The sequence below is a fragment of the Sinocyclocheilus grahami genome, unplaced genomic scaffold (assembly GCF_001515645.1).
Source record: "Sinocyclocheilus grahami isolate Dianchi unplaced genomic scaffold, SAMN03320097.WGS_v1.1 scaffold775.1, whole genome shotgun sequence".
NCBI lineage: Eukaryota > Metazoa > Chordata > Actinopteri > Cypriniformes > Cyprinidae > Sinocyclocheilus > Sinocyclocheilus grahami.
The window spans coordinates 138,782-154,616 of NW_015505954.1; the positions used below are offsets into that span (position 1 = coordinate 138,782).

At 36.4% G+C, this 15,835-nt stretch overlaps 2 protein-coding genes across 3 annotated transcripts in view; both read right to left on the reverse strand.

Moving 5' to 3' along the window:
- Positions 1-10,495, reverse strand: part of LOC107561492 (FXYD domain-containing ion transport regulator 6-like) — a 79,195-nt gene extending 68,700 nt beyond the window's left edge. Inside the window, exons 1-2 of one of the 2 annotated variants that reach the window (XM_016245946.1) lie at positions 10,402-10,495; positions 10,208-10,314 (exon numbers count right to left, since the gene is read on the reverse strand). The gene's annotated coding sequence lies outside the window, so the exon portion shown is untranslated. Of the gene's footprint in view, positions 1-10,207 lie in introns of both variants that reach the window. The other variant, XM_016245944.1, reaches the window with a different exon arrangement.
- Positions 10,496-12,496: 2,001 nt separating this feature from the next.
- Positions 12,497-15,835, reverse strand: part of tmprss13a (transmembrane serine protease 13a) — a 10,239-nt gene continuing 6,900 nt past the window's right edge. The window contains exons 9-13 of the mRNA XM_016245943.1: positions 15,209-15,378; positions 14,938-15,036; positions 13,928-14,070; positions 12,998-13,153; positions 12,497-12,871 (exon numbers count right to left, since the gene is read on the reverse strand). Of these exons, the coding sequence (XP_016101429.1) occupies positions 12,857-12,871; positions 12,998-13,153; positions 13,928-14,070; positions 14,938-15,036; positions 15,209-15,378 (583 nt within the window). The 3' untranslated portion in view covers positions 12,497-12,856. The remainder of the gene's footprint in view (positions 12,872-12,997; positions 13,154-13,927; positions 14,071-14,937; positions 15,037-15,208; positions 15,379-15,835) is intronic.

Below are 15,835 nucleotides of genomic sequence, written 5' to 3' on the forward strand. Positions count from 1 at the left end.
TGATCAGTTTGTGCCAGAAACCGAACAGTATTTATGTAATTTTTTACCTCTAAAACACCACTATGTCCAACTGTCTTTGGGCGCGCGCACTGCATCCGGTGTGTATGCGCTCTGGCATAGTTAAGCAAGCGCCGGAAGTGATCTCTCGCGTGTATACATCACTCATTGTTTACACAGTGCACAGTCATTGTAGGTACGACAGCTAATCAAAATGCTACTTACTTGGGCTTATTCGGATTGTTCAAACCGACTTAAAACTAAAAGATTGCGTTCTCTCACGCAAACTCATTCGGGAGTGGTAACTTTCCACGTATTCCCAACTTCTGAGCCTGCTCGCCTGAAGTTATGGTTGATTGCTCTTCGGCTGGATATCAACACACCCATTAACGTAAACTACACCAGAGCGCGTTCACACCTCATGCACCGGATGCCGTGCGCGCGCCCAAAGACAGTTGGACATAGTGGTGTATTAGTATTATAAATACTGTTCGGTTTCTGGCACAAACCGATCATTTCGTGTCTTAGGACATCAATGTGTCGTCACGAGCCGCAGGGTTTCATTTGGATTTGTCTGTGCATGTTTTTTTTACTCTCATAGATTTTGTTACCATTGCCATGCATTATACGACTGATAAGACTGCAACGGTTGGAGATTAAAATCATCAAATGTGTTCTACTGAAGAAACAAAGTCACCTACATCTTGGATGCCCTGGGGGTAAGCAGATAAACATAATTTTTTTCATTTTTGGGTGAACTATCCCTTTAAGCTCAGCTTTCCAAACTTATGAAAATCTATCCATCACTCCAGCATGTGACAATTCTAGTTCCTTTAAAAGACAAGCCGTAAAAAGCAATCTAATACATCAAAAAGAGAAACAACCAATTGTTCCAAAGAAACACAAACAAAACAGACTTCAAATCAGTATATTTATAAAATGACAGATCATAGATACAGTGGGGCAAAAACCTCTCATCTTTTTAAGTGGGAGAACTTGCACAACTGGTGGCTGACTAAATACTTTTTTTCCCCACTGTATTTGTTCAATCATATGGGTGTTTTCATACAAAAGAAAAATACATTTTTAAAACTGCTTCTCAAAACTTTAAAGCCAATTCTGCCACCGCCACCCTGCTGTTATGTAAGGCACCATCATCTCGAAATAGTGTCATGGTCAACTTGTAAAGCGAACCGGGTCATTCTGAGAAAATGTTGTTCCCACAACTAACAACTGATGAAATTAGCATTATGCTGATAATTTACACTGCACTCCTAACTGCAATGTAACAAATATGGCCATATATGATAAGGTTCAACAATGTGCAAAAATAAATTGAAAACCCAAGGAACGTTCCAAAGAACATTTTGTGTGTGAAACTACTTCACTCCTACTGCTACACCATGTTTTCAGAATCTATCACTAGTCAACTATTTCAAAAGATACTAGACCCTATTAATGTTTAGAGAAATGACAACTGAAGGTGACAAATGACAGAAATGACTAATTATTGCAGTCAAGTCACCTTTTTTTTGTATAGCGCTTTATACAATACTGGTTGTGTCAAAGAAGCTTTGCAGTAGTAAACAAAGAGGCAGTGTGATTGTGTGATATTACTTTTATATAAACATTTCAATAAACAAAAAGTTAATATTACGTAACTTACATTTTAGACACAGTAACTTTAGACACTTTGCTCCGCCAATAAAAATAGTTCCAAACATAGTCAAAGCAGAGCCATTTCAACACGGAGTAGCATGCAGTTGTGGTGTTTTGTTTATGATGATTTTTAACTGAATTAAATGCAATTCAATGCATTATAAAGACAATCACTTACCACCACCTACTGGTGTAACAATTTAACCTCCATAAACACTAAACAGTCTGTAAAATCTCAACATTAATGAACAGACTGAGAGTTCGTCTAGAATGAGAAAACACAACACGGACAAGCGAAATGCTGTTGTGACCTTTTTCAGCCGTTTATGCAGATTTTTGGAGAAAACACGGAATTTTGTCTTTGTCCCTGTTCTATTAAACTCTGTTATCCTGTGACATTTCCACTATAAAATACATATTTGACCTTTCTGACATCATATTTGAGGAAGTGGCATATCTTTATCAGTATTTCATTTCAACTGCACTTACACTGACCTTGTGAAATACAATATTTGAACTTCATACATATTTGCTGACTGTTCATGTGGAAATATGTGGGTGATCAATACAAAAAAATATATAAAACACCAAAACAGTGATACTACCAGAATTACCTATTGAACTACAGAAGTTTTATATGTTTGAATCTCAAATTTGTGATGGGGTCGAAATAATAATGCTTTGTAAGTCGGGAACCACAATTAAAGGTATAGTTCACCCAAAAATTGTAATTCTGTCATTAATTACTCACTCGTATGTCATTCAAAACCCATAAGACCTTAATTCATCTTCGTAACACAAATTAAGATATTATTGATGAAATCCAAGAGCTTTCTGACCCTGCATAAAGTAGTTATTTTTGTTTTCTTTGCACACAAAAAGTATTTTTTGTGTAATTAAAAAGTAATTACGGTTGAACCACTAATGTCACATGGACTATTTTAACGATGTCCTTACTACCTTTCTGGGCCTTGAACGTGGTAATTGTGTTGCTGTCTATGCAGGGTCAAAAAGCTCTTGGATTTCATCAAAAATATCTTAATTTGTGTTTCGAAGATGAACGAAGGTCTTACGTGTTTGGAACGACACAACGGTGAGTAATTAATGACAGAGTTTTCATTTTTGGTTAAACTATTCCTTTAAAATGTAAGAATGGCCATTGGAAAACTCATACAGTGCTTTTTGAACAATATTCTGAATATGGGACATATCAGTATATGAATTGACTGGATTTTCTGTCTGTAGAGTAACTATCGATGCAATTCTGTCTCATAATGTTGTACTCACTAGAGCCAACATTTTACAGCTATTCTACCTTTAGCAGACCTCTTGGTTACCAGATGTCCAAACAGAAGAAGGAGCAAATAAGCCAGAACCACAAGGAAATGATGGACATCTGGGAAATCTTGTTCAAAGTCTTCCTGTAGTAGCATAATACCATTTCTGATAACCTCATAATGTTCTTTTCAACTATATCAAGAGACACATGGCTCTACAGCTACCTTATGTGTGATAATGTTAACACAGCGAAATACCTCCCTTATCTTGGTCTTTAAGCGCTTCAGTCTTATCAGCATGTCACCTATTCTAGAGGCACTGCGGTCTACTAATGGACAATATCAGACTCAATGAATTCACAAGGAGCAGAAGTGTTTGGAATGAGCCGATAATAACAACATAGTTGAGTTATTCTGTTTAACCAATTTAATCTCACCTGAAGTTTCGGCTCACCAATACTCAAACAAGGCAGACTATACCAGCAGTACTACTAAAGGCTATTAAAAACCTTTTATCATGTGTTATAAGAGAGCATTGTGGGTATATTGTAAACAACAGACATTGTCTGTCAGATCAGCTTGAATCCTCTCCTCCCAATGGCAAGCAGTCCCTCAGAGGCATGAGAAGAAACCATTCACACTTGTGTTTCAATATCCATCAGCCCAGCCAAGTGAATTTTACTGATGGTGCTGATTATAAGTATAGTTATTGGTAGGGATAGAGTTAGGATTATGTTTGTTTGACATGAATTTGGATAAAGGTTCTTGGATAAGTCACTGGTGCCTTATTGACCTAAAATAATTTCTGTGTGGAAAGAAAATCAATAAGCAGTCTATGTGTGACTGAATGGGCACTTGTTAATTGTCTCTATACAAGTAAGTGTGGATCTGTACATGTATTGGACATTCTCTCATGTTTTCTAATATTCAGAAATGTTTTAAATGGAGGGAAACGTTTTGAAAGTATTGATGTTGTCATTATTTATATGTCAAATACTGTAAACAGCTAGTGTTCACATCAGCAGTATATTTACAGTTTCTGAGGACATGTTTTATTCAGTAGTCAGGTCCTCATTTAGTTAATTAATATGTGTTTGCAGTCACCCCCTGTACGCTCATTCATTATTCCCTACATTAGTACACTAATATAGTCCAGCTGAGAGTGAATGAAAAAAATTATAAATGAGCAAATTCAAACACAGAGTGCTCCGGAATGGCAACCGCTTTTGCAAAGTTTTTGCTTGCTCTGTCATGGAAACTAGCATGCATAGACCTTAATTCAACTATTTAATAATCAATTAACAAGAAATGTATACCTGTATGACATTATGCTGTACCCACATTAGAAAATCATTTTAGAAAATAGATGGATGGACGATTCGTCTTCTGACCAAACATGGGAATTAATTTGACACAACCCTCACAGTGCATTATGGGTAGTATCTAGCCGTTGAGTGTACATCGGTTGTACACTCGTTATTGTGATGCATTATGGGATTGAATGAGTCCACTCAACATCCTCTATGGTTTCGGACACCATTACAAATTCCTGTGTCGTCAAATAGTGCCCTATATTTAAGGGTATAGAGGGCAATTTTTGGATACAGCCCTAGTGATGGGAGAAACAAGCTTTAAATCAGTTGTTTTGCAAAATGATTCACTTTTTCGAAGTGCTCGAAACATTGGTGACACCTGCTGGTCATAAATGCCAAGTTCTGTCATGAAACTCTAGATGGCCCAGGCTGATGGGTTCTTAATGCAAATTGATGATATTCACAGCATTAAACGACTTGGCACAAGCTGATTGGCTCATGTACACCGCCATTGAACTTGCTGTTTTAAATATGAATGGCTGGTTAACATTCACTAGAGCATTTCACAGCGCGCTTTCAGAGTTCCTCTGAAACCTTCCACCTTCCCCAGCTCCACCTGTATAGATCTGCTATGGGTTATTTTATATGCTATTTGTGCCGCAGCAGTATGTCTTAAATACTCACAGCACTGTGTCGGTGTATGTATTGGCAGTAGCAAGTGTACTTGCTTAGCAGCATAAGCAGGAGCAATAATCTACAACAACTGCATTAACCAACCGCAGCAGCAGGTTTGGCAGAGAGAGCATCCCAATGGTGAAGCACTGAATTTTCAAGACATTTTGAAACCGTTATTATATAACAAAGCCTTGTTTACTGAAATTACTTTGAAATGCACTCCGAACCACTGGTTCAAAAATGTTTCGCAAAGGATTCAAAGCTTTTGAAGCAGTGTTTTGAAAGCGGCCATCACTATCATTCATCACATGAATGCACCTTTAATGTCGGTCAACAGTGTACTGTCTCATTGTATATGTCATATTTATGCGGTTTATTTCCCATGCTCTTGGGGATGCATACTATTCTTTTAGGAACCATTGCTCTGTACCTTTCAGTCAGCAGAAGCCAGTTAATTCACGGACGCCAGGAGACGAGACTCGTCTGGCTTTAATTGTCAAACACTGCCTCTGACCTCAGCAGACATATCGACAGAGTGCTATAGTTAGATGCACCAATAAATTTTTTCTTCTGAGTAAAAGCCTTCCCAGTTGGTCGCTGACCATGAAATTGACCCTAAATGTCAATTGAGACTATGCTTTCGGCCACAGATATTTCCTGTGTTCCCTGAAGACAAAAGGAAGACTGTCGCTATATCTGGATGACTTGCAAACAAGATCCCTCCCAATGACCGTCATATGAATTATGGATTTCTATACTGATGAGTAGCAAATAAAAAGAAACAACTGCCTTCACAAAGGGATTGGTAGAGTCGTCCTAGATAATGTAAATGTTTTTTTTTTTACTTGGGTGTTTGCATCACACTGTTTTTGAGTGTCCCGCCATATGCATCACATTTTGAACAGAAAAGTATCTTATGTAAGACGTCAACCAGTCACAAACAAAGTGCATATGTTGTGCTATTTTTTGCTGGACTGATTTCATCATCAAATACTGCTTGATCTTGTGTAGCGTCTGGACCAATCAAACACAATTTTTCATTTGATTTAACAAATCAGTTATTCATTAGATTAACAAATTGTCACAGTCCCCTCACCCAATAAACTGGATGCCAGGATGTCTGCAACGACACCAGGCACCCCCTGGTTACCATGGCAACCCTGACACCAGATACATTTACGACCTAATGGAATGTAAGTAGGGAAAATCACTGCCTTTTTCTTAAGGAAGAGACACAGTGCACAGTATAAATGGACTCTTTCTAGTTAATTCATAGGCAAACCTTTGAATGAACACACATACCCTTCAGGAATTTTGCATATTTAAAATTAATAATTAAAATTGTGGGACTAGTCATAAAAGACAAAAATCATCCAACGTACACTTCTGAAATTTTGGACTACTCACTTTTGGTAAATGTTGATCTTAAACTGTTGTTAGCTCAGAATTAAGCATATACCATGTAATGTTGATCTGTAATAACAGATTTGCTTGTATAAGTAATCAACATATTTATTTAATTATTTATTTATTACAAAGTAATATGATTTTCATATTCTGCGTGTCAAACTTCATAAAGAAACATTAAAAATAAAAGTGAAACAAAACTTTCATAAATATTATTTCACAGTGTAATAAAATAAACATGAACTAAAAAAGTAACATGAAAACACCATCATGCACATAACTGAAAAAGAATAAGAAACAGATTTTTATTAAATAAAATATAATCAAATGTGATGCTGTCACGCTCACGGTGTGTGGAGGCAGGCAGGACGACGAGGACGACAAGGATTCCAATAATTACTTTTAATGTAAATTAGTTCAGTTTTGTATGTAATGGAAAAGTGATTATAGTTTGTTTAGTTTTTTTATAAAGTAAATTTAGAAAAACGTTTGGAGCATTTTTTTGTTCGATAATATGTAGCCTACGTTTTTTATATAGTATAACGGCCAGCGGCAGACAGTGAATTGATATATGTTTGATCAATTTAGCCTTCTCAAATCATCACGACTTGCCTAAAATAAAATCTATAGATATAAAACAGTTCAAGCCTATCACAATGTTAGTTTAAGTGTTTAAACTAGATAAATGTGCGCTGTTAGACGCATTTCCAGTCATTTATGGGGAGAGTTGGAATTAAAGCGCGCTCTGCAGGACATGGAGGCGCCAGTGCGATCACTTGCATTTTTTTCTAACAGTGGAAACAACTTTATACGCAGTAATTTTTGCTCATAAATGTAAGAGTAATACATCATTCTAAACTGTAAAGGGGCTAGTTTTATTTGGGTGCTTTTATAAAATAAAGAAAACAAACGCTGCCTTCTCAGGCTTGAACAGGAGCGCTTCACAATGATGAACCTAAACTCTGCGAATTGCCTCACAGACATGATAAAAAATGTATAGAAAGCTTAAAAATTACTACTTTAAAACGAAATAATTCAAATCGAAAATAGAAACTCTTTCATTATGTAATCCGTGCATTTCTCTCTAAAGGCACATCCAATGAGGAGAAGGCGAGTCATTTTTTTCATCACCGTAATTGATGGATATCTAAAATATAAAAATGAGGAAAAGCCTAAAACAGGCCCGATTTATTTTATAATTCCGTACAGTTAAAAAATAAAACACAAATTATAATGGCATATGTGTAAAACGTTGTCCTATAATTGTATAGCTGCTTTTTCTGATTTTTATGTTGCTCTGTTCTGAATACCTGAAAATTTAAAGGATTTGCTGCAATGCAAATGTGTATGATATGTGAATTATTTATTAGCCTATTTTTTTACCCATGCTTTAAAATTACTTTATTGCATTCCAGACGCTTTTATAGTTTTCACTATAAATTTTACGGGTAGCTTGAATGTAAACATTGTCATTAATTTGTTGTATTCCCATTTGTAAAATAGCCCAAAAATGTATTGTTGTCTAACCCGATCTCATGAAAGTGCGTAGTATAGCACGATTTTCTGCTTCTATTTGGTGTTATATTTCTATGCGGCAATTGACTTTGGCATGCAAAAGACTGATAAATTCATAATTAATGGCATGGCTGGTTCAGTCGACAGAAATAAGGGACACACAGGCCTGTAATAACTGCTGAAATGTTTGCGGGGTAAATCTGAGGGCTCATGGTACTCACAGTGCAGCCGTACACCTGCAGGCGCCACAGACTTGGACGGCTGTCTAAACACGTAAACAGCAAACGTTTGCGTGTCAGCGTTTAATGCGCATATCCTATATGAAAAGCATTTTAGGGGGCCCTTGGCTTTTGGGGGCCCTTGGCTTTTGAGGTGATTAACTAATTATAGTACGGGCTAAACCAACAAAAGGGGAAGAATCCACAATAAACAGTCCACAGGGGCGTTACAAATGCATTACACAGTGACTTGTAGGAACATCTTTTTAATGTTTTTTTTTTTTTTAATGCATTATCAAGTGACTCATAACTTTTTTACAAATACAAAACATAATTTCAACAATATTTAACAAAAAAAAAAAATCAAATTTCTTGTGATTTAATTCTTGTCATTTTCACTGTAAGGAAATGTATCGCTGTTAATATGCTTTTATTTATAGCCAGTTTTTCACGGCAGCAGTTTTCCCATTAAAATTATTTGCCAGCAGTTTAAAATGGTTTCCCTGCCCTCCTTCTGTTTCATGTGCAAAATGATATCTGAGCCCATTGCAATTAAATAAATTGCATCTCTTTCATTTAGAAATAATGTGATACTGTGTAAGTAAACTGCTGAAATGCCTGCAGGGGTGTTGATGACAGAAAATGCTAGTATACAATAGACGGCAAAGCAATATTGATGCACTGTATACTCTTTTCTTTTTGGTAAGCTCATATGATTTCTGATTATTACACCATCTGTCATATGCGGTGTCAGTGTCCCATAATTACTCCTTACCATATTTCAGATGAGCAAGATATTTATATTTAGAATATTTATTGTGACAGATCTAGGATTTCAGTTTATTGAATAATATTTTGCTATGAACAATAGGTCATCGTTGACTATTTAAGGTGAGACCCTCAAGCCCTTCATCACAACCAAAACGAGGGTAAACTGTATCCACGACAACAAAGCTTTCATTGGCGCGCTGCCAGACGTGCCTCTACCACGGTGCAGAAATATTGCTATGACAACCGCATTCGTCAGGTGATTACGATTATTAGTGCAGAAAGCTGGCTGTAGTTTTGAAAGAGATAGTGATGGTAACCTAGAAACAGAAAATCATGGCTATCATTTTTTGATAAAGGCCAGGGCAATTCCTTGCCCAAACATCCTGGAAAATCAAACATTTGGAAACTGAAACGCGATGGCATTCAGTACATAACAGCACGTCGTCGAAACGCGGGACATAAGCTAATTGTTAAATGTATTAAATTGTAAGGGATAAGTCCCGTTAGATAAACATTTCCCAAAATAATAATGATCACCTTGTCTTAATCACCCTGAAGGGGTTTGTTTGTGTACCCCACTTAATACACATCTTACTTAAGAATAGATATGTAATAACAATCAATATTATGAAATATGTAACCATTGACCAATCATAATCAGGTACTCCAGAGAGCGCCGCGTAATGAGCACTTTAACTCTACTCCCTCCGTTTATAACGTGTCGATTAGTACCGAATATAACCCGCTACCTGTTGTGGGCGCGGAGCTCAGTCGTAGCCATCATCGAACCCCTCACCACCTGTGGATTTCCTTCTGCACGCATACTAAAAGCTCATTTTTTTCACGCGCCGATACATTTTCCTTAGTAATGAAACTCTAATCCGCTCGCGCGCAATCACCATTTCCCCTCTCATTTCAGATTTTCACATTTGTCTTATGATACATCACTCATAGTAATATGCCAAACTATAACATAAATGAACATAGATGATGTATTGAGGTCCTGCAAATAGTCATTTAACGCTTCAATGAGGCAAAAAGGCACGAAGCAATTCGGACACACCCTCGCGCAACAATAACAGCGCGCTGTCATTCTACAGCATTGTATATTCATACATCTGTTTAATACAATCAGAATTCACTTCTGATATGTGTAAACGGTATAATGCATCTGACAATAACATTGCTGTTGAAATGCACACTCCCCATTTATGAAATGTTTGCAATACTTCGACTGATGATGTCATTGGAATAAAAGCGAGGCTTGACGCACGTCTTTCCAAAATACCTTCTTTGTAACGAGGAAACACCGTGCAACATCACTAAGACTATAAAGCAACAGCATACGCCCTGGATAAGTGACTTCATACCCTACCTCGTCTCGGGTACTTGTAAGTGGATGGGCAACAGTGGGTCAAACGCTGACACGATCCGCACGACTGTAGGGTCCTCAAGTCGTTGTCTGATAAGTGGATTTTTTGGCTTTTTGAAATGCAGAGAAAATATATTAATGGATAAAAGTCCGCGTAAACGAGCGATTGATGTTGTATAGCAGCCAATAAGATTCACCTCCTCTTTCTGATATATATATATATATATTATATTGGCTTGTCCCTGTCTCTTCTCTCGCGCTCTCGCTGTTCCCGCCCCGCCACGCGCGCAATGAGAGACACCTCACGCGTTGGTCGCGAGTGTTGGTTGGTCTTTAAAAGCGTGCACGGTCACATAATGATGTTTCATTAACAAGGTTCGGAAGGAGCACTATCAGATAATCAATCAATTCGGCACGGTTGGAGCCTAGCACAACAGGTGTATAGGCTATATATATACAGCCAACTTACCTCTGTCCCACGACAGTTTTCCAGAACCCCTCCTCCACCCCAGCTCCTCACTCTTATTCTATTTCTAATCCCATTTTTAGGGATAGAGGGAGTTCTCGGCTCGGTGTTCTGGCTCTCTCCCGAGCTCGGAGCCCTCCCTCTGGACAGCACGCCAAATATGCTTACCAACTTGATCAATCCTATCATATGTTAGTGCGAACTCGGGAAACACGAGTCTTCAAAGCGTATCCAAAAGTCCACGCAGAGCTTTTCGTAATGACCCCACAAGAAAATATATACTGTTAAAACCTTGTGTTTACTTATGCAATGATGCAAAGCAAATCCGAACTTTTACTGAACTCTTCAGCTTCTCAGATGATTCTCCTGAGAAAATGACTGCAGCAATTCCTCTTTCAGAGGAGATCTCTATAATGTCTCAGAGTGCTCACGTTTGGATAGATACCAGAGACAATCAAAAGTCTGACAATTCTCATTAAATTCTCCTAGCTCTCTGCAGTGTTCTCTCTTTTTATCCAATGTTATTTTAGGAGAAACGTCTGGGACAAAGTTGATTCCGCAACAATGTTTTCCTCTGGACTGGGGGTGGCCCGCAAAATGATTCACAGAAGAAACTGGAACTAGGTGTAACACTTTTTACTCCAGTGAATATTTATCAATGTGGATGTACTTTTGAAAGTCAGTTGTATAGACGCATGACTTAAAGCCTTGGCTACAAAAGGAAAAAAAAGGATTAAGTGTTTCATGAGTTCATTAAATCCATTCACAGTGTGCACATATTCACTTTTATTCTTATATGCTAAAAATGGCTCGGTTATTTTTTTTCCTCATCACATTCAATTGCGTTACATTAATCACTTAAAGCTGCAGTTCGTAACTTTTGGCGCTCTAGTGGTTAATAAACAGAACTGCGTGCGTCTTGCGGAAGAACATTGTAGCGTGCTCACGTTTGGATAGATACCAGAGACAATCAAAAGTCTGACAATTCTCATTAAATTCTCCTAGCTCTCTGCAGTGTTCTCTCTTTTTATCCAATGTTATTTTAGGAGAAACGTCTGGGATTATAGGTGTACTGTAGTGATTCAGGACAAGCCAAAATCACGGTTTGGAAAAATGGATTCATGGTGTACTCGCTTATTATATACATTTTGTCAATTTTGAACACAAAAAAAGTTACGGACTGCAGCTTTAAATAATGTTTTTTAATTCAAAATGCAAAATTTGACGAAATATTACTCTTGCTTGTGTAACATTTTTATTGTCAAATAGTTGCCAAATATGAAGTGTTTATCTATATAGCTTACCTCGCACTCTTTCAACTGAAGTGTTCACAGAATGTGTCATTGTCCAGTAGTCACGGCCCAATGAGATATAGCATTTTTCATAGCTAGCCCCATTCTCCACTATATTCATTTTTTGCATTTGGAGAATAAAGCTCAAACTGTATCCATTTCCGGCATGATTTATAAAGAAACAGTATGAATCAGAGATAGAAAAGGACGGACCCTTCACATAGGTTAAAACAATACCACATTTTATTATAGCTCACAGACACTGATTTTCAAACACTGAGATATAGCATTTTTCATAGCTAGCCCCATTCTCCACTATATTCATTTGTTGCATTTGGAGAATAAAGCTCAAACTGTATCCATTTCCGGCATGATTTATAAAGAAACAGTATGAATCAGAGATAGAAAAGGACGGACCCTTCACATAGGTTAAAACAATACCACATTTTATTATAGCTCACAGACACTGATTTTCAAACAAAATGAACAGCCTTTTGGTTATTAAATACATATTTGCAGAATACTCCCAATATTTTTTTTTGTAGAATCCGTGCAAGGATACCAAGTTAAAGAGGCAACAAAGGCTCAGATTCAGCAGCGTGTAATGAACATACAGTACACATGCAAAGGAAAGAATGAGGAAAGCACAGCGACAGAAGGGGACCACAGGGTCCTCAATGCCTGCAGCTCTGCTTTCCCAGGTTGAGTTGTTTTATTATTTTCTGACTGGAGAATGTGAGATTAATAAAGTCTGTTTTTCTTTGTCCAGTTGTGGCTACAATATTGCAACATTGTCCCATCTCAAAGTGCATTGCTCTGTCCTTCATCTTTTGTCCTGTGTCCACTGTCGTCATTTAGTCTTCAGCAATGGACACATCATACAGAAGAGAGGCATCAGGGCTTCTCTTGCTAAGATGACAAGATTTAAACAGGTTAAGAGAAAGCAATAAGTATATAGTACCTAGATGGTAAAATAACAATATTATGAATCAGTGAACTATGTGGACTCATGTTGGACTATGTTGTCCAGCTTACCTGCATCTTGCTGTAGATCCATGGCAGAAGGCTGGTCACTCTGCTATATACCCCTGGTCTTTGTCTTTGTCCACATCCTGCTCCCCAACTCGTAATTCCAGCCAGATACCAGCGGTTATTACCTCCCTTGCACACCAGTGGACCTCCACTGTCCCCCTGAGACCAACGACAAGGACAGAGAGAAAGCAAATGGAACATGGACTTCAGATCATTGTGAACAAACATGTATAACATTATTTAAATGAGTGAATAGTAAAATATAAAATGAATAAATAGTTCTTATAAAAGTACTCGTTTTCAATACTCGTTAGTTGCACCCCATGATTTGGTTGGTAGCACATGACTATATATATATATATATATTCTTCTTAATAATTAATAGGACAAAAGACATAATTGACCCATTATAATATGTATATAAAGTACTTCTTAAATCAGTTTGTTTCATGTTTCCATATAGTACAAACTTGGTTGAATAAAACGCAATTGCAGCAATGTGAATCATACAGCATACAGCATTGACAAACATGTATAACATTATTTAAATGAGTGAATAGTAAAATATAAAATGAATAAATAGTTCTTATAAAAGGACTCGTTTTCAATACTCGTTAGTTGCACCCCATGATTTGGTTGGTAGCACATGACTATATATATATATATTCTTCTTAATAATTAATAGGACAAAAGACATAATTGACCCATTATAATATGTATATAAAGTACTTCTTAAATCAGTTTGTTTCATGTTTCCATATAGTACAAACTTGGTTGAATAAAACGCAATTGCAGCAATGTGAATCATACAGCATACAGCATTTGCCCAAACCAGAATAAATCAATGTCATGAGACAAAGAAACACTGGGCGAGACTTTGACAGGGAATAATGTAGTTGCCTGAAGTCACTCTAGTAGCTGAGGTAGACCCACCTGACAGGAATCCCGTCCCCCATTCATATCACCGGCACATATCATATTCTTGGTGATGGCCCCACGGTACACCTGACTGCTGTTACACAGAAGTGTGTTGATGATATTCACTTTCACTTCCATGAGGCTTGTAGAGGCACTGTCTGTGAGAGCAAAGGAAACGCTCACAGTCAAAGGTCAGCTAAAAGCTTCAAAAAAAGACAATATACATTGAAGGCTGTGGCGTAGGCAAACTTCTAAGATCAAATCAGCATTTTCAAACCGTACTAGGGTGAGTACAGTATGAATAAAAAAAATTATGAAATACAATTAAAATAAAAAATAAAGGGTATTAATTGTTGAATGTATTATTATTTTATAATAACATTTGAAGAATATTTTCATATATTTATATTAATTGTATGTTTGCATAAACAAATAAAGTATATTTTTAGGAAAATTAAGATTTTTTTAAATTGTGACTATTTGTATGTCTGCTAAGATTTACCACCCCCATTTTTAATGTCCTGAATGTGATCAGATGCTTTACTTTTTAATGTATTAGTAATTTTCATTATTCTTAATAATGATTGTTATTATTCTTGTTAAATATCTGTATTTTTTTTCAGAACAAAATCAGCATTAATTAAAGCCAACACAACACTATTATGATGTATGCATACATAATTTACAATTTAAATAATTATTGTATTATTATTATGCTATTACGTATATTAAAACATTATATTGTTTGTGTTGAGACTAATTGCTAGAATATAAAAATATCATGCAAGAGATACCTTAATGTTGTTAATGTTATTTATTTAATTAATTAATTCATTCATTCATTCATATGTATTTATTTATTTAATTATATTTCATTTTATTTTTGGTCGGCTTTTTGTGAATCACTAAATGTTGCATGCTTACTTTCTCTATATCACTGTCCTGTTTTCATACATGGTGTTACTCTTTGTCCTATTTATTTTCCTCTTCCATATTCATGCATTTTCATTTTAATCTGTCTGTACCTGCTCCCTGTTGTGTTGTCCCAAAGCCAGATGTCCAGCAATCTGATCCATCTGAAAAGGTTTGGTCAAATGTAGGAAAGCAAACTGGCTGTACAGTGCCTGGATTGAGAAGAGAAATGTTACTGTAGATTATTTGGAATATAGAAAATGAGTCATATACCATAAACACTATATTTGGGGTACTTTTATGGTTTCTAAATGGTTTCACTGTAGAAAAAAAGCAGTGTGAATATTTTAGGGTGATCTATTTCATCAAGTAAACCCAACTCACTGGAGAAGGTAACAGGACTGCTGAGTTTCAGCAAGGCAACATCATAATCATTGTTGTTAGTGTTGTAGTTCTCATTCACTATAATCTTCTTCAGAAAGTAGGGGATCTGAAGGGCATTCTGGGAAATAGTCCCAGCATAGACACGCCAATTAAGAGAATTCTTCATTGAGCTGTGATCAAGAAAAAATGAATGGTTATTTCAATAAATGTTACAATGAAAAGAAAAAAAAAGTTCTGAATACTTGCTGAAAATCAAAGCAGCTATACATAATAAGCATTTGCTAATGAACATGCTAGTTCCTGTTGCTAAACTTCTAAAACTTTCAGCAAACGAGACTTCGCTTTGTCATGCTGTTTCGCACCTTGGTTTTCAAAAATGTTCAAAATGATGATTCTGTGCTAGATCCCATTGATCTGAACCTATTAATATGTGTCTGATGGCTTTAACTTTAAGTTTTATAATGTAGGTTCATTTTTAATTAATTTAATTTATTTGAATATATTTTCATATATATTACAGAAAATGAGAATTATATTTAATTGCTTCTAATAGACAGTTTGGCAAGCCCTGCTTAATAAAACACTCTCTCTCTCTCTCTCACACACACACACACACACACACACACA